The 25,812-nt window shown below is 38.1% G+C and overlaps 1 protein-coding gene across 1 annotated transcript in view; it reads left to right on the forward strand.

Moving 5' to 3' along the window:
• Nucleotides 1-21,009, forward strand: part of LOC307127357 (5-hydroxytryptamine receptor 3A-like) — a 48,507-nt gene extending 27,498 nt beyond the window's left edge. Inside the window, exons 7-9 of the mRNA XM_079818521.1 lie at nt 8,716-8,926; nt 19,095-19,226; nt 19,682-21,009. Of these exons, the coding sequence (XP_079674647.1) occupies nt 8,716-8,926; nt 19,095-19,226; nt 19,682-19,926 (588 nt within the window). The 3' untranslated portion in view covers nt 19,927-21,009. The remainder of the gene's footprint in view (nt 1-8,715; nt 8,927-19,094; nt 19,227-19,681) is intronic.
• Nucleotides 21,010-25,812: the final 4,803 nt, after the last annotated feature.

Below are 25,812 nucleotides of genomic sequence, written 5' to 3' on the forward strand. Positions count from 1 at the left end.
GCAGAGGAGGATTAAACAACTCCACAAACAGCATTACCAGCTTCACACATTACTAACCAGACTGACTTTATTTCTGTCAGACGTCTCTTATTGAGAATTAACAGATTTTTTTGTTTGATTCTGTTGTGAAAATTGTTAGTTTTTAATGTGACCATCATGGTGATCAGTGTTTTCTTTAGTTGGGCAGTTTGATGACATTTTAACGTTAGTGTTTCTCTGGCTGCTGTAACTTAGTTTGTTATGGCAAGAAAAGCAAGAGTAAACACAATCAGATGCTGTCGGCTGCTCGATGTCGAGAATATGATCATTGTATAATGATTTAATTCATTGATTTTACGACTGAGTATGAGCAATATCCTATTAACTTTTTTTTATTGTGATTTTAGAGAAGATCCAACACGGTTTTAATCAGAAAAGCTGAATAAGTTTTGAAATCGATTGTACACTAATCACTTCTACCTCCTGCGAGATGAACTCACACACAGACATCAAGAATCTGCCTATGAATCTCAACAATGGTGACATGCTTCATGCCACAATGCATTCTGGGAGCCATAGATGAGTTTTGCGTGATGCACCCAGAATGCATTGTGGCATGTCACCATTGTTAAGATTCATAGGCTGATTCTTGATGTCTATGTGTGAGTAAAACTCGCAGGAGTTAGAAGTGCTTATTGTGTGATGTGTTAGTAAACCACAGTACAAATATTATGTAAAAATGTTTTGATAATTGTTTAGTTTCTCTGATGATAACATTGCTGGATCTTCTGCGAATTTCTTACGACGAATCACAAGTCTCTTATAATCAATGACTTTCAGGGGATCAGCAAATAAGGCACTATATGATGATAACAACAGTATCATAAACAACAAGCGTCAAGATTTTCTTGCCATTTTCACCGTAACGAACAGTTACAGCAGCCAGATAAAATCTTATGTTAGCAAGTCAAGGGTCAAGAGCCCAATTAAAGCAAACACTAATCACAATGATGGTAACTTCAAACAACTTTAATTTTCAATAAAACATCAACATCTAAACCTCAATAAGAGCTTCTGTAGTCGTCTGATAGAAATAAAGTCTGTCTGGTTAGTAATGTGTGAAGCTGGTAATGCTGTTTGTGGAGTTGTTTAATCCTCCTCTGCTGAGATCTTCAGAGATTGAATGTCTTTTTAATAGTCAGTCGTAGTTCTTGTGTTTTTCTTTTTCTCTTTCCTTCAGTGATTCTACTCATTATCATCAGGTGTTCACCACTAATGGTCAATTATCACTTAATTAATCTCTTAATTATCTCATTAACTTTAACACTGATTCAGTGTTACTTTAACACTCTGTAGAGTGGGACCATATGTTCTCTGAGCAGTGTTAATTTAACTCTGGGGATTTTACTGTGTATTTCTATAGCATGGAAGGAGTTGGTTCTGCCTGGTGAGGTGTGTGAGCACTCTACAAGGGCATGGAGATGTCAGGGGCTTGGTTTAAGATTCTCGTGGGATGCCAGCTGGGCATCACTGTGCACGTTTGTCCGGTGTACCCGCTAGTTGCCACTACGGCAACAGTAACTCAGGCTGTGCAACCACAGGGGTTTTTATAGGGGCCATGCATCTTTCCCTCGGAAAAGGGTTATGTGGCGGTGCTGGTCTATTACGTTTAGTTCAGCATGAATATATGTCCCATAGTCATGTGTTGTACCGAGTTGACCAACTGAATGGGAACGTTGAGTTATGCATATAACTACTGTTCCCAGAAGGAGGGAAACGAGGTACAACACCTCTGGGCCCCGCACAGTCGGGGCTCAGTGAAGAGCTGGACTGAACAAGGGAAATGATGCATACGACTGCATTTATATGCTGTGGGCACGTGACCCCGCCCACGTCGTCATGCGTCATTGGCCTTTCAGGCGTGAATAAAGTTGTCTTCAGCAGATGGCTCTAGAGTGCGGTATCCCATAGTCATGTGTTGTACCTTGTTTCCCTCCTTCTGGGAACAGTAGTTATATGCATAACTCAACATTTTGGCGGCCGCCAAAAAATGTTCAATGCAGGAAAAACCCTGACTTTGCAGTAATACCACCTCCCCTCGAGACATTTAAGTTACTTTGCAGACATTGCAAACAGCCAACAAACTAGTTGGCGTGGCAAGCGTGAAATATCTCCTCCACACAGCCGACTCTCTGGCTCACTCCAAGTTGCTTCTAGCATGCGACACACGTGAAGCTGACGAATGACGTAGGTTCTGCTGCGACAAAAAAAAAACACCTGGATCGGCTTGTGGATCTGTTAATTTTTCCGATCCCCGATCCAGCTATTTTGTCAATATCGCGGCCGATATCCGAATCCTAATATCGGATCGGTGCACCCCTAAATTATACCATGAAATGTAACTCTTTTCATTTGAAAAACTGATTGCTTCAAACAGTTCTCATTTTAAAACTAGTATTTATACGATGTTTGTACTGTAAACTTATTTCAGTGCACTGAAAAGGAACATTTCTTAATATAACCTGCAAACGCGTGATATGTAGAAGTGAAATAATTACCCACATAGCAACATTGTGTCGGCCCAGATCCGGCCCAAATCTGGCACTTGTGGCATACTGATCTGGCCCACATGCTGGATTGAATGACGGCCCTTGAGTGGACCACTCCTGTTTGCCAGATCTGGGCCACAAGCAGGCCAGAGCAATGCCACATGTCAGCCAAGAGCAAAGAAATAAACCAGAACTGGACCTTATCTGAGCCACAAAATCTGTGTATAATAAATATGGAGTCATCTCAGCTTTAATAAACCTGTTAACAAGCAGAATCACTGAAGGAGAGAAGAGAACAGAGAAAATAGATGAGCAGAAACACAAGAACTACAACTGACTTCAGCCATAGATGAAATCAACTGAAGATAAAAGAAGACATTAAATCTCTGAAGATCTCAGCAGAGGAGGATTAAATAACTCCACAAACAGCATTACCAGCTTCACACATTACTAACCAGACAGACTTTATTTCTGTTAGACGTACAGAAGCTCTTATTGAGAACTAACAGAAGTTTAACTCTGTTTCATTTGAAATCACCATAAAGGTGATCAGTGTTTCCATTAGTTGGGCTCTAATTGTGAGTCTGCCTCTTTTGACTTCTGTGAATGTGTGTTGGTAAAACACAATTGAAGTAGCAAAGGATGTTATAGAAAAGTGACATCAGGTGAATATGGTTTCCTGGTGATGGTTTTGTAATCATCATGAAGTTGACTGGTGTTATTTGAGTCTAACAAGTGTGTTGTATTAATAATACAATTGCACTACAAACACTGTGTTACTAAAGCATGAGAACCTGCAGTATTCTATTAATCAGTTAGAAGATTTTTAATAGAGCATAAAAAGTTAATTTATGACATTAATCAGATACACACAGATATCAAGAATCTGCATATGAATCTCATCAATGGTGACAAACAAAATAATAGGAAAATTCAGCTCCATAATATATTTATGCTGCAATGCATGCTGGGAGTTCTGTACTATTCAGGTACCCAGCATGCATTGCAGCATGGCATTTTTGATTGTCACCATTGTTGAGAATCATGTGCTGATTGTTGATGTCTGTGTGTGTCGGCATGGAATCATAGGTTATTTATTTTTTATGCTCATTTTTGTTAAAATCTTCTAACTGATTGTTAAAACACTGCAGGATATGGAGCTTCAGTAACACAGGGTTTGTAATGAAAATGCATTAATAAAAACAATGTAAAAACCAAATGACATCATTGAATTCATGATGATTTTAAAACCATCACCAGGTAATCACAACCACCTGATGTCACTTCTCTTTAACTTCTTTTGCTACTTCAAATGTGTTTAACAAACACACATTCACAGAAGACAAAAGAGGCAGACACATATTTAGAGTTAAGAGCCCAACTAATGGAAACACTGATCACTGTCATGGTGACTTCAGATGAAACACATTAGAGTTAAACCTCTGTTAATTCTCAGTAAGAGCTTTTGTAGACGTATAACAGAAATAAAGTAAATCTGCTTAGTAATGTGTGAAGCTGGTTATGTTGTTTGTGGAGTTGTTTAATCCTCCTCTGCTGAGATCTTCAGAGATTTAATGTCTTCTTTTATCTTCAGTTGATTTCATCTAAAGCTGTGGCCCAGATCTGGCAAACAGGAGTGGTCCACTCAAGAGCCGTCATTCAATGCAGCATGTGGGCCAGATCAGTATGCCACAAGTGCTAGATTTGGGCCAGATCTGGGCCGACACAATGTTGCTATGTGGGTAAGAACATGACTTTAACTTCAATCTTTGCAGTTCATTGCTAGCAATAGCACACATGTATGAGACAAATTACTCAACAAACAGCTCATAACTGCATCAGCAAACACAGTCACTGACTTTAAATAAAGCATCAGGCAGCATTTCATCAGTGCTTCTTTGCTCATCCTGGACTGAAGCACAGGCTCTACTCTTCAGCACAATGGTGACCCACAAAACTAATTAATTAAAAAGATCTGTTCTATATCATCTTGTGCAACAACACATAAAAACAGTTCATTTGAATATTTACTCTCCTTATCAGTTACTGACTTCGCACAACTTTTTTCTATTAACTTTCACTAGTATTTCAGTGCAAATATCTTGATTAATCTGGTAAATCTGACTGTTACGTTTTACAGTATATTACTGTTTTTCCTTGATTTTACGGTAATCTACTGGCAGCTCTGGTTGCCAGTAAATTGCCGTTTTTTACAGTACTTTTCCGTAAATGAATTTACAGTTGCTTACCGTTAATTTACATTTCACTCTGGGGTTTTTTCATTTAATCCCTTTAACCCTTTAAACCCCACAGCAAAATCTTCAGTTTTAAATGAACACTATGTGCCCACACTACAGAGTGTTAGAGCAATTGAAGCGTTGTTGAAGTTAATGAGATAATTAAGAGATTAATTAAGTGATAATTGAGAATCAGAGATAATCGTATAATACGCCATAAAGTGCGTATCATATGCACACGAAAAACTGCATACCATGTGCACGGCAAAACTAATTTTGCCGTATACATTCCACAAGATTGCACACTCGTATTATTTATACGCATTTTCGTGAGATCGGGCTCGAAGGAAACAACGCGAGATCACACGTGCATCAGACTGGAGTTCTCGCGCAATACTGGAATTTTTATTAAAAATATAGACTGCTGTGTAGAAACTTCCAAATTGTCTGTGCACTGATTTGCAGCAAAAGGGAGAAAAATAAAAAAGATTATGGTGGAGGAAATGGTTGGGGAGACACAGGGAGCAAGGATTGTGTTCGACAAAGAGAGTTTGAGGTAAATAAATAATATTGCAATGTGCTGCTGTTGCGGCTGATCAAGCAAATGTTTGTGCTTTGTTTGTTTGATATAACTGTACATATATCTATTAAAATACTAATATTATAGGTATATAACTCCTCCCCGAACCTCCCGCTGTCCTGTATCTTGCTCTCTCATTGGCTGTCAGTCATCGCCAATGTATTTTTCAGTCAGAACACAGCAGGAGTGCCAAAAATCACACAGGCGTCGGCGACTCATCGTATTATATAGTGTTATAAGTAACACTGAATCAGTGTTGAAGTTAATGAGACAATTAAGAGATTAATTGAGGGATGATTGAGCATTAATGATGAACACCTGATGATAATGAGAAGAATCGCTGAAGTAACATGAAACACAAGAACTACAACTGACTTCAGCCACAGCTTTAGATGAAATCAACTGCAAAGTTAATAGTATAGTGCTCATACTCAGTCATAAGATAGGTGAAATAACTTATAAGACAATCAGATTCTTATCATCAAGCAAAACAACAGCATCAGATTGTGTTTGTCTTGCCATACCAAACTCAGTTACATCAGCCAGGGAAACACTCACATAAAAAATTTGACAAACTGCCCAACTAAAGAAAACACACATCACCATGATGGTGACATAAAAAACAAAACATTTTCAACACAAAATCAACAAAAAAAAACTTTTAATTCTCAATAAGAGCTTCTGTAGACGCATAACAGACATAAAGTCAGTGTGGTTAGTAATGTGTGAAGCTGGTAATGCTGTTTGTGGAGTTGTTTAATCATCCTCTGCTGAGATCTTCAGAGATTTAATGTCTTCTTTTATCTTCAGTTTATTTCATCTAAGGCTGTGGCTGAAGTCAGCTGTAGTTCTTGGGTTTCTCTTTTCTTCAGTGATTCTGAAGATTTCAGGTGTTCATCATTAATGTGCAATCATCATTCATTTAATATCTTAATTATCTCATTAACTTAAACACTGATTCAGAGTTACTTATAACACTCTGGGTGTGGATTATATAAACACTGAGCAGTGTTGGGGCTGTAGTGATTGTTGTCACAGATGAAGCAGTCTGCTGAGCAGTAACCCTCAAACTCTTTAGTTGAGTAAAATGCTGACAGCGTTCCTTTTCTTCCATCTCCAATAAAGCCTGGAGAGATGTCTTTAAACAAGTCCCTACAACAAAGGCAGCTGGTCAGTTTATATGGCACTCGATAAATCTTCTTGTAGTCACTGGAGTATGCACTCCAGTTAACAACACCTATTTCGAGAAAGAGATTTAGAATAATAAAAAGTTCTGAGCAAAGCTTAAAATTAAATAACTTACTGTCTAGCCAGGCAAAATGAGCATCTTTTCTGAATGCCTCCTCACAAGCAACATCATGGAAACACCAGCATGTCAGAGACAGTCTGAATAAAGCCACATCTCCATCTCCTTTGACCACATTCATGAGGATGTTTCTCAGGATCTCAGGTGGCATCAGCGGAAAAAAAATGTTTAATTTTTTTCAATATAAAATACTAGTCAAATAATAGCATACATTTAACATGTTAAAAATAAAAACATTTGGAATAGGGAATGCAGGAGTGGAGATTGAGCTTCCTGGCCAGGAAGAGCCAACTTTTGTTTACATTTTTGAAGATGAGTAATTAACTGCACTTTTCTTATTACTGTAGCAGGACAGTAACAGCAGTGAAAATGTGCATTTTCTCTAGTGTAAATTGTACTTAACAATCACAAAATCTGGGGGAAAAAGTTACAAACATGCATTACTCTGATCAAATTTTATAAACCAAAATAATATTAATAGAGGTGAAATTATACTCACCATCATGATGTACTGCCAATTTTAGATGATTCTCTATGGTTATCAATTGACAGACGTAATGTCGTTTTGTACGTCTCACAAAAAGGGCAGTGATACTCAGTACAGCACTGTGTGCACCTTGAAATTACTGGGCAACTGCCCTTTTTAAAGACATTCATCTAGAACAACGCAATAGCAAATAAGTATTGATTAGCCGAGCAAAATAAGGTTAATTTTACATTAGCCCTGCGGTCTGTCCACATGCTTTTATGTCCTTAAGTATAAGATTAAAATGATAATCGCTGTAAGCATCTTAAAAGTCATGTCAGCTAAACACGTTTATACCGATGTTGAAACAAAAAAAATAGTATATAAAGTTTTCAAATATTAATTACCTTTCGATATACAATCACTGTTGTTAATCTATTGTTTTTCAACAGATTCCTCTTGGAAAACCAAAGCATGTTCGATTGTTCACCAAACTCTCTTCTGCACATGCGTGTATAACGTCACCAAAGCACACCACCGCGTATGCGCATAACAGCGTCCAGTACGTATTGGATCTGATCCAGCTACGTCATCGTGTCTACCGCATCTAGTTGGACGCGTAAACATTTTGCATCCATTCGCAGTGAATTGAATGCGTGCATAAGTTGAGCATTTGAAGCGAAATAGACGCGCTTTCAAGCAGCTCCAGGAGAAATATGTCATAAAACACCACTCTGCCTCTTTTCATTTTCATTAAAAATATATATTAAGCATTAATAGCCACACAAATTTGGCCCAGACAACTCCTACATTATCTTCACTGCCTGTTAAATATCCTTAAAAATTAAGTTAAAAATTAAGTTATGAAACTTCTCTTTGCCCTCAGTCAAAATGATTTGGCAGACAACAAATTATAGATTCATGAGAGCAAAGATCGCCCGTTAGATCTACACAAGACGAACCACTGCAGGACATCAGAGCCAGCGGCAAACGTCATGAGACATCATTCCAACTTTTTTAAAGCTGGTCTGATCTTCTGTCCTTGTCTAAATAAATAAATGATTAAATAATTATCACTTATTTAATCACTTAACAATACAATTATTATCCAATTATCATGCTGGGAACTAGACATTTTCATTCAGTTTGAGTTCTGTTTCATCATTGTGTCCACACAACATTCAGTAATATTTGAGTGCAGTGAACTCATTTGTATTTAGTACATACAACTGTTAGGTTTTAAAGTGTGTGTCGCACCATAGGGCACATTTAATCTCTCTTACAAACCAAATTTACTTTATTTCTGTCATTTGTCTACAGTTCTTTTTTGAGAATTAACAGAGGTTTAGATGTTGATGTTTTATTGAAAATGTTTGGTCACCATTATGGTAAATAGTTTGGGCAGTAGCCTACACTGTTGACTATTACAAATGTATTACTCATTGCTTGTTCATGATAATTAATACATGACCTAATGTTAACAAGTTAAGCTTTATTGTAAAGTGTTGCCATAATATGGAAACTTTAGTTCTAATCTAATGTAAAAATAAGGTAAATCTTTATTGTGATGCTGATGTTATTTTCTTTCTACATAACAGGTCATCATAAAAAGGAGACCTCTACTGTATGTCATCAACGTTATAATACCAGTATTTCTCTTCCTTGTCCTGGATGTGATCTCCTTCTTGATTGACACAAATAGAGAAGACAAGCTGAGCTTTAAAGTGACTTTGCTCCTGTCTATTTCTGTGATGCTGCTGCTTGTTAATGACACACTGCCCTCTACAGCTGATAAAATCCCATTGATTGGTGAGTCTAACACTGAGACTATGTCTACATTAATCCGGATACATTTGAAAACTGCATTTTCATTTTAAAATGCTCTCCAACCACATTAGAGTTATCAAGTGTTTTCCAAAAGTTTCTTGTACACACTGAAACATTGGTAAACGCTAAATTCACCTTACTGTGCATGCATTAAACCTCATAAAAGCTAACAGAGATGACAGACAGAAACAAATTAGACATTATCAAATGATCACACTATTCTTCTGGCAGGATAATTTTATTAAGCAAAATATCTCACCTTTCACTGATGCATCCTGGTCGCTCTCACTCACCATTATATGTTTGGTCTAAAACGCAACTGATGTCATGTTTGATGTCCACCTTGACGTTTGACGTTTGATGTCCACAGGACAGCAATTGCGAGTACATCTAGTCATCTTTGCAGGACTGTGATATGAAGAGTGCGCGAAGTTACATATTTTATACAGAGCACATAACAGGCACAATATGATGGTATAAACATGAATACCTATTGGTGCAATATGCGTCACGTGACTAAACATGCGTCATTGTTTTCAAATACCTCCGTCTTCACAGTCCACACTACAACATGAAGACAGCATTTTCAGATGTATCCACTTTGTGATAGCATTTTCAAAAAGCTAAATTTTCGTTGACTTCAAACGGCGTCTCAGTGTGGACTAAAGGCCAAAACAGAGAGAAAAATATACGTTTTCAAATGAAAACGTATTAGTGTGGACATGGCCTGACATGATTATTTAATATTACTTATTTTTTAAAGATTGCAATCCTATAATTGAATCTCAAATTAAGTCACAACAAGCAAACAATATGCATTGATATATTCTCTTAAATTAAATATAGTTGAGAATTTAAGGATTTAAGGCAGAACAGTCGCGAATCAAATCAAATCGTCCTTGAATCAAATCAAGGTTGACGCCTCCTGGCACACCATGACCTGTCCAGCAGAGGGAAACCACTCACAAGATCAACCTCTACCTGACTTCCTGTTCTTTATTTAATTATTAGTTCAAGTGAGTTCTTTCAACATAAAGACAGTTTCACATTTGACGTGGAAATCCCAACTCTAAGACTGGGTAAACCCAGTCCAATCTCCTCTACATTTTTCTATCCTGCTTCCATTACAAATTTGCGGGGACCAATCACAAACCGGCTTATCCACGTGCTATTGGCGGGTTTTAAAAGCAACTATTTACAGAAATGCAAAGTGTAAAAAACTAATTTAGTTGATAAGAAGTGTCAGTCACAGAGTCTGCGCACTCCATTGCGTGTGTGTGCTAAACTCATAGACAGTAAAAGAAATGGACACAGCGACCCCATAGGCTTCAACGGGGAAAAGTGAAGTCAATTAGAAGCACTCACTTCCTGATGGCTGAGCGTACTGCGCAGCCTCAGACTGAGCTTGACGACGTAGATGTGACGTGAGCAACCAGTCTGACAGTTGTACGTCTTCTAGTAGTTGTGCAAAGTAAAATCTGAATCACGTTGTTTAAATATTTTGTCCCATTGCTTTTGGCTCTCTATGGACTTCTCCCCCTTTATCGGACTTTATGCCTCCACATCCCCCCGATTGCCTCATAGACAGCAAAAGATTGCCTGCGAGCTTCTCCTCCTGTCTATACGGTAATTTCTCTACTATGCGAGTCACGTGGTTATGACGTGGTTATGTCGTGTTTCTTTATAAATAAACAATGGTCAAATGGAGTCTTTAAACGCCTCAGATTTAAAGTTATTCGCTGTCAAAGTGACGCCAAAATGAATGGGATGGCTTGGTTAGCAATGGCTGCCCCTATGGAAGGTACGCTTTCCGGGTGCTGGATTACCCCCTTGGCTAAACTGCCTGGCAGATGCGCTGGTGTGGCTGGTGTCATGAAAGCCTAAGCACGAGTAGTATTCACCAATACTGCTTACATAAACTGTGCAAAATAATGCCTTTTGATTGGTTACTACGTCCATCAATCAAACCTTTGTTGGCAAGGCATTGGCTAGGCATTCACTGACATTATCCAACAAAAACCATGGGCGCAATGATTTACAGCTCACCAAGCCTGTAATACACTTCCTCGATATGATGATTCCTCAGAAAGGCTGTGATTGAAGCAGAGAGACCTGGGAGGGTTTATATTATGCGGAAGAGACTACTCTTGCAGGGGAGTTTGCCAGAAACGGATTAGAATCGATATTTAATTGAAAATTGACATGATTGATTACTCTACGCAATACGCCCTTGCAAACAACGGAGGATTATTATTTTTTTTCTTATTGTTTCGTTGTTTTGGATTAAAAAGTGGGATGCATTTTGAAGAAAGGACTCTTACACGGACATGTATGCTGTTGTTTGTTGGATTCGTCCGATCTGATCTGAACGACTGGAGATGAAAGATGAGTACTGCGTTTGTTATGCTAATGTTTAAATGGCCGGTCCTTCAGCATTTCATTTAACCCTTTCCTCTCTGGTGTATTTATTGCAAAAATAAGTTCAGAACATGAAACTTGAGTGTTTTAGCTTTCAAATGATGCATAGTTTGTGAGAGTTGATTGAATATTTTGTATAAAACAAAAGTAAATAAAAGTACAGACACGCCCACTTCCGTCAACCCCCACCCCCCCAATTCAATTTGCTCAATTTGTTACGTAATTTAACAGCTGATCCCACTGAGCAAAGTTATGTCCAAAAGACGTCTTTTCAATGTCTTTGCCCCTAGAGGCGTACGTTGAAAAGACGTCCACTGAGGAGCCAGAATGAAAGTTTTTATGACATCTGTTTTTGACGTGTTCTGCACGTCCGATATAGACGTTCATGGACTAGTTAAAATTGTGGACATATTTTCCATTTGTAATTGCAAAGCAACTCACAGACAGTGTGTGTTTGTCCAGAAATCATAAAAATAAAAGAAACTTTGCTCACACCTTTAGACACTTTAGACAACTTAGCATCTGTAATTCACACATCTTTGGATCGTGAGAGAATCGTGGGATTCAATCCAGGATCTTCTTGCTGTGAGGAGACAGTGTTTCCCACTGAGACACTGGTGCTGCCCTTAATCACAGACATAAGACACACTTTGACTATTTCTGTCAGACGTCTACAGAAGCTCTTACTGAGAATTAACAGAGGTTTAGATGTTGATGTTTATGTTTCATTTGAAGTTACCATTGTGGCGGGAAGCGTTTGCTTTAGTTGGGCTCTTGGTCTCTGTACTTGAGTTTACTTTTCTTTGGCAGCTGTAACTGTGTGTGTGAAACACAATAGTTGTATGAGAAAGCAAAGACAAAGCAACATTAGATGTTGTCAACTCCTTGTTGATGAGTAAATCATCAGAACGCGAGCATCTGATGTTGTATTTTAAGTTTTGTGTTCTTTTTTGGCAAGTAGTAGCCAGGGAAAACCCAGACAACTTCCGGCAAATTTAGATTTGCTCTGCAAGTAGTCTGGCAAAGAGCCCATTCAAACCCATTTCTAAGCCCCAGAAATCTAGGCACCAATCAGAAACGTTGAGGCGGGCTTTACACGATGACGACAGCGCAGCGACAGTGAAGCAGATTCTGTACACTGACTACAAAGATGGATGCAGCAGTGGAACATCACTATCAGCTATCGCGGCTGTTTTAAGCGATTTAAACTTTTCCATTCCGTTAAAACCAGAGCAAAGAACAACACAAGAAGCCTTCATATATAAAAAAGATGTTATCGCTGTCTTACCGACTGGATTCGGCAAAAGTCTGATATACCAGCTTGCTTGTCTTCGCGAGAGCCCTCTGGTAGTGTTAATGTTTCACAAAATATAGTTTTAAGTCCTTTTCAGGCGAGAATGTAGTTGTTTTTAAAGCCAAAATCTGTGGTTTATTTATAAAGAGAGCGCCTTTTTGAAAATTTGATCTGCCGTTTTTGGAGTTGTGAGCTCCAGTGGACCAGCGGCGCTCAATTGCTCAACCCCACCGAGAGGCGCCTTTCCTCGGCCAGTCCTTCTGCCGTCTGCCGCTGGCTCTGATGTGAAGATATGATTCGTCTTGTGTAGATCTAACGGCTGATCTTTGCTCTCATTAATCTATAATTTGTTCCCTGACTGATCGTTTTGTCTGAGGGCAAAGTGAAGTTTCAAAACTTTATATTTGTAAGCTATTAAACTTTACCGTTGTAGTCTCCAAGCGCTGACTTTCTTTGACTGAATTGCTTTATGTATTGTATAGCTTCTTATACCTTTTACTTATACTTTTAAAATGGATATTGATCACGCATGAAACTAACATTTAACAAAAAGAGACTGGGTTTTGTTTTATGTCATATCTCATTGTATTACAGTGATAATCATAGGCTATATTATGCACACATGATATTACATGTTTTTATTTTTTAATGTAAACGAAAAGAGGCCGGGTTTTTTAAATATTTCGTTTTGTTATATACATGCATTGAAGATAATATGCATTGCCTTCACTACATTTGTGTGGCTATAATATGTTTAATATTAACTATTACCGTCATCGGGAGTTCATTCTCCGGATTCAAACTTGGTAAGTCACGGACGCAAGTTAGAAGTTTGCGTACAAAAAATGTCATAAAACACCACTGCCTCATTTCATAAAAAAAAAAAAACACTTAAACATATTAGCCACACACATGTGGTTCAGGCAACGCGTAGTTAGGCCTACATTCATTATCTTATATATTTATAATAAAACGAAGTATAAAACACCCTGCCTCTTTTCGTTTACATTTTAAAAATAATTGAACATTAATATGTGGTTTAGGTAAGGTGACCAGATTTCTGAAATGGAAACCGGGGACATTTCCTATTTGAGAACACAAGTACAGACAAGTACGCATATTAAGAAACGGCCAGAGTCTCAGATGTTTCTCCGTCGCTCTGCATACGTCATCTCCCTCATCGCTCTGATTGGTTTGAGGTCTATCCAATTGCGCCGAGAGGCATTTGAGCGACGCCCGTTGGTGACGCCCCTTTGGAAATGATTTGTCTATGAAGCTTTGCCAGACCATAACTCAGTTACTACTGAGAATGGTCTAGTTTTAACCAGGCTAGGCAAGTAGTCATTTATTATATACACTATAAGAATGCGTATATACTGTATTGGCCACAGTTAAAATAATCCTTTGTACTGAAAGAATGGTAAATTAAAGTAAATAAATTAAAATCAATTTGCAGTATGTGCACACAACGTTCTGATCAAATATTTCACATAGTCACACACAGACATCAAGATTTTGCATATGATTCACAACAACGGTGACAATCAAAACAAAAAAAAGCTTCATGCTGCAATGCATGATGGGTAGCTTCATAGTACAAAACTCATGCTTGATTGTCACCGTTGTTGTGAATCATATGCAAAATCTTGATGTCTGTGTGTGACTATGTGAAATGTTTTCTCAAAACATTGTGTGCACATACGGTTTTATTTATCCCTTCAGGATAAATGGCAATTTTGATGCCATTTGTGCTAATACAGGTTCTCAAGCTTATAGTGGTTATAGTAAATGACTATTTGCTGAACAAGCACACAAAACTTTAAAAAAACCATCAGATGCTTACTTTCCACAAGTTTAGTCAACAACAAGCTGACAACACCTGATGTCACTTTATCTTTACTTTCTCAGCCACAATTATTGTGTTTCAAACACACAGTTACAGAAGGCAAAGAAAAGCTACCATAAAAACAGGGACCAAGAGCCCAACTAAAGCAAACGCTTCCCACCACAATGGTGACTTCAAATGAAACATAAATATCAACATCTAAACCTCTGTTAATTCTCAGTAAGAGCTTCTGTAGACGTCTGACAGAAATAGTCAAAGTGTGTCTTATGTCTGTGATTAAGGGCAGCACCAGTGTCTCAGTGGGAAACACTGTCTCCTCACAGCAAGAAGATCCTGGATTGAATCCCACGATTCTCTCACGATCCAAAGATTTGTGAATTACAGATGCTAAGTTGTCTAAAGTGTCTAAAGGTGTGAGCTAAGTTTCTTTTATTTTCATGATTTCTGGACAAACACACACTGTCTGCGAGTTGCTTTGCAATTACAAAAATTGGATTATATGTCCAAAATGAGCACATTTGAACTCGTTTTTAACCTTGAGGTTCCATGAATGTCTATATCGGACGTGCAGAACACGTCAAAAACAGACGTCATATAAACTTTCATTCTGGCTCCTCAGTGGACGTCTTTTCAACGTACGCCTCTAGGGGCAAAGACATTGAAAAGACGTCTTTTGGACATAACTTTTGTCAGTGGGAAGTAGCCCTTAGATGGGGTCGCTATTTTATGGGTAAATCGATCAATGAGATGATTTAACATAAAGTAGAAATCATCTGCAACAATCATATATTTGGATCTTAAATCATAAAAGTCAGCGAATGTCAAATAAGGTGCCATTTATAATAACAAAACAGCCTCTGTCATCTATCATATTCAGTGGGATGTCTTTTCTGATCAGGGGTCCGTTCTTTGTATGTCGCTAACTCAGTTAGCTGGATTTGATTGTTGACGATTTGGCATGATCTGGGATTGTTTGGTTCTTTGACGCTCATCCTGGACTTGCTGTCATAGCAACAGGTCCGTGAGCTTAAAGGAGAACTCCGTTGAATTTTTAAGTTAATCTTGATCGTTATACCTTTGTGAGTACTGTCTATAGAAAAAAAAAAACAACCGGATTGGTGCTTGCAACACGGAGCTGTTACAGTTAATGCCCAGAGCTCCCACTCAGCTAACACGGCAGCTATGGGGGCATATACATAAATAGTGTCTTTGTGCCTCTTAACAGACACAAAATGCAATTAAAATGTCTGTCCAACATGAACAGGGCCCTTACATGACAACGAGATGCGTTTAGCAACCTAGCCATTGTTTAAACTCACCGAAATAGTGTTTTAGACGGCTAGAAGTAGTCTCGCGCAGTCGCGTTGAAGTCCCGTGAGAACTCAATTGTAGCCGGTAAAAATGTAAATAGTCCAGGTCATGGTTATTCTCCTAGTGCAGGTAAGTACTGCACATGCCACACAAGCGATATGTTTTTCTCAGTATTGTACAGAAAGGATACACCGTTGTGTTTCACCAAAGAGTGCAGATCGCTTGCGATTTGAGCAGGATGTCCGGGCTGGCTAGCTCGCTATTCCGCTGCAGGCTCGCCAATTCACGGTGAAAGGTGGTGTAGTTCGAGTTTATCAGCGAGGACCGCATGCTGTACAGTTTACCTGAGCCGTGCATTCATTTGTGTGATGATGGATATTATGGGAGTGGCTTGGTGCAGCGCAGGAGAAGCAGATAATTTGATCTTGAACTGTAATAGTCACGTAAAAAAAAATCTGCTTCAAATTGACTTGAAAATTAAATGAATTGCTAATTACAACATTGAAATAAAAAATGTAAAGGGTGTACAAATACTATAAAATCGTGAATATAAATAATTGGTAATCATGTTTTTTTTTTTTTTTTTACATTTATCATTTATCTATTATAACTTTTATGTTGGTTTGGTCATTTGGCTGTTTCCTTATAAAGGTCCAGAAATTCGTGGGGCTTTTTTGTGTAATTTGTCAAGTTTTTTGCCAGTTGGCTTTTTTAATTAGGCATGATGTCATTACGTTGCTGTCTTGCCGCCAGCCAATCACTGCATTGCTGATCGTGTTTTCGAGTATCGATGCATCTCTTCAGGGAACACAAGAACGTGCAGTAATCTTAGATAATTTAATCGAGATATTTTAATCCAATCCGCAAATTCGTTTGCAGAACAAAATTTGCAAGAGATCAGTCATCACAATTAGAAGATCTGGGATCTGTCAAATCATCTTAGATGTATTAAGTGAGGTACGAAGAACGGACCCCAGAACAAAAGGGTTGTAAATATTTGCAACAAAAACACCTGGTTCCGGGGGAGAGGATACGATATCTTTGAAGAGACCACTCAAAAAGGAGAACAGAATTCTCATACGTTTCAATCGTTCTCATCCTACCATTGACTGCAGATAAATTGAGACCACTTTACCAATCGCACTGAGACCTTTGAAAAGATATCAAACATGAAAGGGAAAACAATAGATTCACAAGATACATAATATGCGGTATATCTGCATTCTGTGACTTAAATCAGGGGGAAGGGAGTCGGGCAAGGGAGAGGGGGAGAAGGTTTAGGCAGGGCGATGTCCCACACTCTTTCTGTGAGATCTTCTCTCCAGATTACTGAGTTTTATTGTTCTATTGTGGGGGTTGGATCTCAGCTTTTTGTCTTAGCAGTAAAACCAATCCTTAAACCTTAGATGAAATCAATTGAAGATAAAAGAAGATATTAAATATCTGAAGATCTCAGCAGAGGAGGATTAAACAACTCCACAAACAGCATTACCAGCTTCACACGTTGCTAACCAGACTGACTTTATAACTGATATACAGAAGTTCTTATTGAGAATTAACAGAGGTTTAGATGTTGATGATTTATTGAAAGTAAAGTTTAGTTTATTTGTCATCATAATGGTGAACAGAGTTTCCTTTAGATGATCAACTGAGAATGGCTGAATGATGATGAAAACAAACTCATCATGTTGTGGCTTAAGTTGTTGATATAATATCTGATTCATTGTAGGTATGTTTGTTACTAATATTAGTTTTGATTTTTGTTGTGTTTCTTTAGTCAGACACTCAGTTTAATCAAAAAGCTAAGGTTTGGCTGAAGTCACGCACAGACATCAAGAATTAGCCTATGAATATCAACAATGGTGACATATTTCATAACGCAGTGCATTCTGGGTGCCATGGATGAGTTTAGTATGATACACCCAAAATGCATTGCAGCATTAAGTACGCCACCGTTGTTGAGTTTCATTGGTTGATTCTTGATGTCTGTGTTGGTCTAATATATTAGTCAGTAGAAGTTTTTACTTGTGTTCTTCTGTAAAATATATATTTTGCTTGTTATCATCAGGTATTTTCAATAATTCACTTAATTATCTCATTAACTGTAACATTAAGTCAGTGTAACATTAAACAGCTTGTAGTGTGCACACTGAGCAGTGTAAATTTCATCTGGACCACACTGGGTCCCGATGGTTCACAGAATTAAATACTGCTAAGTCATTGTTGAAATACAAATGAAAGGGGGGGAGTTAAGAACACATTACATACCTTTAAGTTTTGTGCAATATAATTTTTAATGTGTTTAAAGGTTTGTTTCTTGTGCGTTATTATTTTAAATGCGCTTTTCATTTTTTTGATTCTCGCTTATAATAATTTGATGAGAAGGGCCCGGTTCAAGACGCGGAGGTCCAAGAATGGTCGTAACCCACCGCCTTTCTTGGGCACGATGGAGTATGGGCTGTAAAACCCTGGCTTCATGTCGGCTGGAGGGACTGGCTCTATCGTGTTTTCGCTAATAGGACAGTGATCTCAGCACGCAGGACAGGAGCATCCATATCTGCCACTATGGTAAACCGGATGCTGCTGAACCTGGGGGGACACCGGTGAACTGAAATGCATAGTCGAGTCTGATCGTCCAAATGACTCAGTGAGACAGGCTGGTAAGCGCTAGCAAGGCTTCCAGACACAATGGCAATGCAAGGGGGACCAGTGGGATAACAGACATGCCCACAGTGGGGCCCGCCTCGGAAGGCACAGCGGGGGGGCCGTGAGTGTGGTTGCACACTTACCGGCTCCACGGTTCCCATGAGGGACATGCTGGAGACGTGCAAGATGGCATTGCATCTTTGAACCACATACTCCCACCAGAAATCGCCATGATTAGCCATCTTTTGTCTGGGACAGCCCAAATTCATACAACATTAGATGAAATCAACTGAAGATAAAAGACACACAATCTCTCAAGATCTCAGCAACGGAGGATTAAACAATTCCACAGACAGCATTACCAGCTTCAGGCATTACTAACAGATTGGCTTTATTTCTGTCACTTCTGTTTTATTGAAAATAATCGTTTGGTTTGAAGTACCATTATAGTGATCAGTGTTTGCGTTAGTTGGGCTCTCGACCCTTTACATATTTTTTTTACTTTGGTTGCTGTAACTGAATGGTTTGAAAAACATTTGTTATGGTCAAAAAGCCAAGAGGAAATGTAATCATGACTGATCTCAAGTATCAGTGTATGAATATCTACAATGATTATAGTTTGCTGTTTTTCACAGGGATTTACTGCTGTTCGATTTTTTGTCTAATGTGCATCAGCATTGTGGAGACAATCTTTGTGAGTTATCTGATGGCAAGAGGAGCTCAGAAGAGATCAGTGGAAACAACAGCTACTGTTAATGGCCAAGATGGTAAGAGTTGGTACAGCGTTTGATTATGAGGACATTTTCCTGTATTTCATACATTTACTTCACAAATTAAGGTGTATTAGTGAAATTAAGTTTAAGATTTGTTTGCTTTGTCATTTTGGTAATGCAAATAAAAATAATCTTTTGAGTAGACTCCATAGAAAAATCGAGCATCCAGAATTCTTGTACCCCTAATATAGGGCAAACGGTTTGGAAAATGGATGGATGGATGGATGGATGGATGGATGGATGGATGGATGGATGGATGAAAAGGGCATTTGAAGTCTGAAATTAGCAATTATGTAATTGTGTATGAAACAAACCACTCTAAAGCCACATATGATTTTTTCTATAATAGAGTATCAGCAAAGATTCTCCATCAAAAAATCGTATGTATTAATTTATGCAGACAAAACAGTGTTTATCCAGAGCCGTGCTTTGCTTTTTTCCTCTCACAGGCGGTTTAAGAGGCCAGCAGAACCCTCCAGACTCAGTTAAAGATCAGAATGAAGAGCAGTCTCGTATACTCGAAGTTCTGAATCAGATCCTCACTGAGTATCGGGCTGCAACTCAACGAAACCAACGAGAGACACCTCAGACCTGGACCAGAGTGGCAAGAATCATAGATAAGACCTTCCTGGTTCTTTACATAATCACCATTACTGTGCTTCTGTCTGTGATTGGGAGCAAGTGGTTTCCATAGCGATGTCTTATGATATAGCACACATTATTATCTTTTATTCAGAGTTTATATACAGTTTATATAGAGTTTAACACAAGAATACACTGACAAAACACAAAGATGCAGACAGAAGACACTCACTGGCAGACTCACCTGAAATCCCAACAGATGATAAAAAACTACACTAAATACACAGAAAAACACAATCCTTAAAAATACTTAGAAATGTATATTTAATAGTCTATTTTATAATGTCCGCCCTCTTTTTTTTGCAGCCTTGATATATAACTCCCCAAAACATTCAAGGGGCTGATATATTTACTATTTTTCACAAAAATTGCCAAAAGTTCAGCTATTAAAATAAACACAGACTTATCGGAACCCCTAATACCTCTGTTTACACTTCCATCTCAAAAAGAACCGAATGAGAAATTCAACGAACCATCAAAGTTTGCAGGGGATTACAGTTTCTGTTTTACTTTTGAACTGTGAAGGTACTAGGACTTAAGTTAGTCTTTTAATTTTAATGTTTTGTTTAAAATTAGATGAAATCAACTGAAGATAAAAGACATGCAATCTCTCAAGATCTCAGCAAAGGAGGATTAAACAACTCCACAAACAACATTACCAGCTTCACGCATTACTAACCAGACTGACTTTATTTCTGTCAGACAACTACTGAAGCTCTTATTGAGAATTAACAGAGGTTTTTTGTTTTGAGAATAGTTTTTTATGTCACCATCATGGTGATCAGTGTTTACAATTTGCACTTTCAATCAGTGCAATTTTACATATTTTTAATGTTAGAGTGTCTCTGACTGCTATAACTTGTTTTCACACAGTCATCAAGAATCAGTCTATGAATCTCAACAGTGTTGGCATACTAGTGATGCAAAGGCCAATTTATTTCCGCGATTCGCTTCTTTTAGGACAGCTTGGCTCAATGTATTGGCTCCAAAAGCAGATTGATGGGTTTCTGATTTTGTCATGCAATGATGCCACTGTGCATTTCTCAGTGTCAAGTTATATCAAGGAAACATTCAAATAATGTAATCTGGGTCAATGCATATTGAAACAATCGAATAAAGTTATTTGCGTGTGTGCATTTTGCTGTTTATTGCCTTTCATTCACTTAAGTTAATGGTGTTTGTGTTCACAGTTAATTCATTTATTTCCTCACGTCGGATTCGAATGAAAATTGCGCAACTACAGCATACATTACAGGCACTGATCAACAAAAGCGGATGTGTTATTTATGTCTAAAGTATAGAACGAGTAAACCAAACTTATCAACTCCTTGTTTATTTTCCTTATAAACTCCTTGTTTTAAAATATAATCTGCACATGCAAAACCATAGTAAAAAGAAAATGTATGTTACTGACCAATATTGAGTAGTCCACATCTTGGATAAGATTCCTAAAATTTACAGACACATTACAGACTTGCATAAGTTACATGTCTAAAGTAGCCTATATAGAAAGAATAAACCAGTCTTATAAACGTATACATTTCACTTAACAATTTAAAATATAATCTGCATGCACAATAAACTACAGTAAAATACAATTTCTCGACAGAAATGTTTTTGCAAATGTTTTGCAGAAATACAATTTTATTTAATAACAGTAGTCATAATACGCATATTTCCAGTAGTCTACGTGCCTCATGCTGCGTTCACACCAAACGCGAATTGAGCGTCAGGCGCGAGTGATTTCAATGTTAAGTCAATGGAAAGGCGCGTTGACGCGCGTCTGGAGGTCCCGCGGCGCGGGAGGCGCGTTACGCACGGCGCGAAGGACGCGAATCCGCCTCATTCGCGCGTCCAGTTCGCGCGAATGGCGCGAATTGGACGCGAATTGAGCGTCTTGCGCGATACGCGCGTTACACGCGAATGGTGCTTTTGTGCATTCACGCGTTTGAAGCGAATTCGCGTCTGACGCCCGAGTTGAAAAATTTGAACTTTGGCGTCAATTCGCGCCGCGTTAACCAATCAGGAGCCTGCTCGCTGCTGTCACGTGGTAAAGTGACGTGTATGAGAAACCCTGCATAAATTAAAAACAGTACTATTGTGTCACAAAATGTAGTTTTAAGACGTTTTCAGGTGCGAATGTAGTTGTTTAAAGCTCAAATCTGTGGTTTATTTATAAAGAGAGCGCCTATTTAAAAAAAATAATCTTGTGTTTTTGGAGTTGTGAGATCCAGGCTATCACCGGGCAATCACTGCTCATAACCCCAGCGAAGGCAGCCTTTCCTCGGCCAGTCCTTCTGCTGCTGCCGCTGGCTCTGATGTCCTGTAGTGGTGCATCTTGTGTGGATCTAACGGGCGATCTTTGCTCTCATGAATATATAATTTGTTGTCTGCCAAATCGTTTTGACTGAGGGCAAAGAGAAGTTTTATAACTTTATATTTTAAGGATATTTAAACATACATGCAGTGAAGATAATGTAGGAGTTGCCTGGACCACATTTGTGTGGCTATTAATGCTTAATATATATGTTTAATGAAAATGAAAAGAGGCAGAGTGGTGTTTTATGACATATTTCTCCTGGAGTGCCTTGAACGCGCGTCAATTTCGCTTCCAGCGCTCGATTTCTACGCGCGTCCAATTCTCTGCTGACGCGCGAATGCATTCAAAATGTACGCGCGTGAAACTAGACGCGGTAGACGCGATTTTGACGCTCAATTCGCGTTTGGTGTGAACGCAGCATCAGACTTGCGTCGCCAACTCAATCATCAGAATCCTCTGTAATCCTCTGCAAACTGCGACAGCTGGTTGAACGGCTCTCGTTCTTTTTTAGTCTGACGTGCTACTTCGGCTTTTGCGTCTTGCATCATAAACCCGGAATTAAAGTTCGATTAATGAACTGGCTCAACCGGTTACTTGCTGAGAACCGGCTCAAAAGAACGATTCATTCAAGAACCGAACATCACTACTTCATGCCGCAATGCATTCTGGGAGCCATGGATGAGTTTCGCATGATGCTCCCAGAATGCATTGTGGCATGAAGCGTGTCACCATTGATGAGATTCATAGGATGATTCTTGATGTGTGTGTGTGTGAGTAAAAATTTGGAAGTGCTTGTTGTGCAATGTGTTAAACTGGAGGACTAAACTTATGTACACGTTTTAAAAATCATTCAGTTTATCTGATTTAAACACTGTTGAATCTACTGCTGTAGAGTCACAAGGCTACTATAATCAATGACTCTTAGGATATTAGTAAATAAGGCCTCTAAATGATGATATCAAGTAAACTTTGAAATAACTGCACATTAGATAAGTACTAGTAAATAGATAATTCGTCATGTATAAAGAGCATTAATAGAATAAGGAGTTTATAAATACAGTTAGACATGCTTTAATATTGATTTGTAAGCATATCTATAATGTGTTTAATAATTGTACTCTCATACTTTATTAATGATACATATATCATTTCTAAATTAATTTAGCTAGTTTATCATTTACTTGTTTCACTTTTCACTTTCACACTTTATTTACTCATTTATTTAATATTTAGGCTACTTCATTTTATTATCACAGGAAATGTGAACCGTTGTCCATCATTTGAATATTGGTGATAAAGAAAAATGCCCCATTCCATGAGGTCCCAATGTGAGGTCACAGCGAGCTAAAAGTTGAAGCTGAAATTTTATTGGATGTGGACTTCAACGTAACTCAGACATCAAATTTTGAAAATGAAAATTGGGTTGACATTTTTAAAAATATTTGACGTCAGGATCCACTTAATCAGTCCTTAGGCTCCAGCTGACCCCACTGGACTTTTCCTTAATTTTTAGTGTTCCCTTCATCTCAGGGGCATGAGACTCTGTGACTTTTCCTAAATAATCTATCTAAACATGCACAAAAAATCTAGGCTTGATTTGGTTGTTCTAAAGGTGTTCTAAAGGTCCTTGGGGTCCCACATTGAAAATTAATGGGAAAATGTAACTAAATATTATTATTATTATTATTATTATTATTATTATTATTATTATTATTATTATTCATTTTGTTTGTCAAAAAAAAAAATCCAGTATAAATCTGAAAATGTCTACATTTAAATCAAGGTCTAGTCTTAGAGCATAACCACATAGTGGAAAGAACTTTCTATCTACACACACACACACACACACACACACACACACACACAAAGGTGTCTGGGGCATTTTTTATATTTTGGCAAATAAAATCAGACATAAATGAACAACAGTGTGAAGGGGTAGACATAAAACCACACACAGACAGACACGCACAAGCACACACACAAACACGCACACACACACCGAAAGAGAGGGAAAAGGGCAGATAAAAGAAAGAGAGTCAGCTAACCTTTTGCACTCTGAGAAAGTTTACTGTTTGATGTATTATTGGTGCTGTTGTTTTGTTTTGTTTTGTGTTGGTTTTATTTACTTTTTAAAATTAATCTCTTGTTCAAAAAAAAATTGTGGTAAATAATTTTCTAAAATAAATAGTGTGTGATTTCAGTCATGTCTTTTAGTGGTATGTATGTATAATAAAATGTATGTATAATAATTTGCAAACAATTTAAAATATATCAGACAACAACAAAAATAAATACAAAAATACAGATTTTGAATGTATTTTAGAATGTTTAAATATATATTCACAAAATATATATCATGAAGTTGTGAGGAGAACTTGAAGCATCAAGGAAAATTAAGTGAAAATGAAATGAGTCCCTATGGACTTCTACTGGATATATGTGGTCATTGCACTTTCTTTCTTTAAAGGTCCCATGGCATGGCATTTTTCTATTATTTTATAGTGTTTCCTGAGGTGTACTTATGTTGTTAGTATGATTTTTACATCATAAAATGTCATAATTTAGAAATAAAAGGCATTTTTTCTATACTGCTGTTTGCCCTGTGGCTGAATGCCCTGTTTCAAGAGGAGTGTCTGCTGTGAGACTTCAGTAAAAATGCCCACTGTTGTGATTGGCTGACATCTTTGCATTTTAAATGAGCGGAGGGGGCGTGGTTTAACGAGGTCTACGAGGCACGAGCTGCTGCCAGAGAGACGGATGGACAGGAGTTCACTTCACATCAGTTGATCAGCATGTCTCAGTTCAGTTAACTGTTTTAGTTACAGCATGTACTTCAGGTTATTAGTTTATTTCTAGTCGGAGGGGCTGTCACTCATGTCAGAAAGTTAGTAACTTTAGTAAATTATGGATCAGCGCTGACTCGAGATGCGAACCGTTTAGAACGATTCAGTCCGATTTGGTGAACTGGTTTGGTTCACTAAAAAGAACCGATTCAAAAGAATGATTCGTTCGCGAACCGGACATCACTAATGTACCAGAGACTGAGCTCAGCGATTGCTAACAGAGTTATTTATAGTAACTACTGAGTTATGAGAGCGCTGTCTGTCAGCGCGAGTTTATTATGTTTGTATCTGAGAGTTCTGAATAAACACGAGTCCCAGTCACGCCGAGTCCGTCTTCATCATTATTCTACCAACTTTGTAACACATGCAATGTACCATTACAGCTGTCGAGATGAATGAGTTAGTAAGTGTTGATTAAAGCAGTATTTCTAGATATGTTCCAATTATATGAAAAGCGTCAGTCCCAGCCAGCACAGTCATGTGGGGCCCATATGGGCGTCACCTGGGCTGTCTAACTGGGGCCCAGCCAGTTTTGTCCTCAGTTTCCATGTAGGCCCCACATGGGCTAGCCCAGATGAACTGAACACTGCTCAGTGTGCACACTACAGGCTGTTAAATGTAACTGAATCAGTGTTGGAGTTAATGAGATAATTAAGTGATTAATAGAGTAATGAATGAATATTACTGATGACTCCTGATGATAACAAGCAGAATCACTGAAGGACAGAGAAACACAACAGACTTCAGACACAACTTCACAAAAGCATTATCAGCT

Source organism: Gobio gobio (genome assembly GCF_949357685.1).
Source record: "Gobio gobio genome assembly, chromosome: 1".
NCBI classification, from domain to species: domain Eukaryota; kingdom Metazoa; phylum Chordata; class Actinopteri; order Cypriniformes; family Gobionidae; genus Gobio; species Gobio gobio.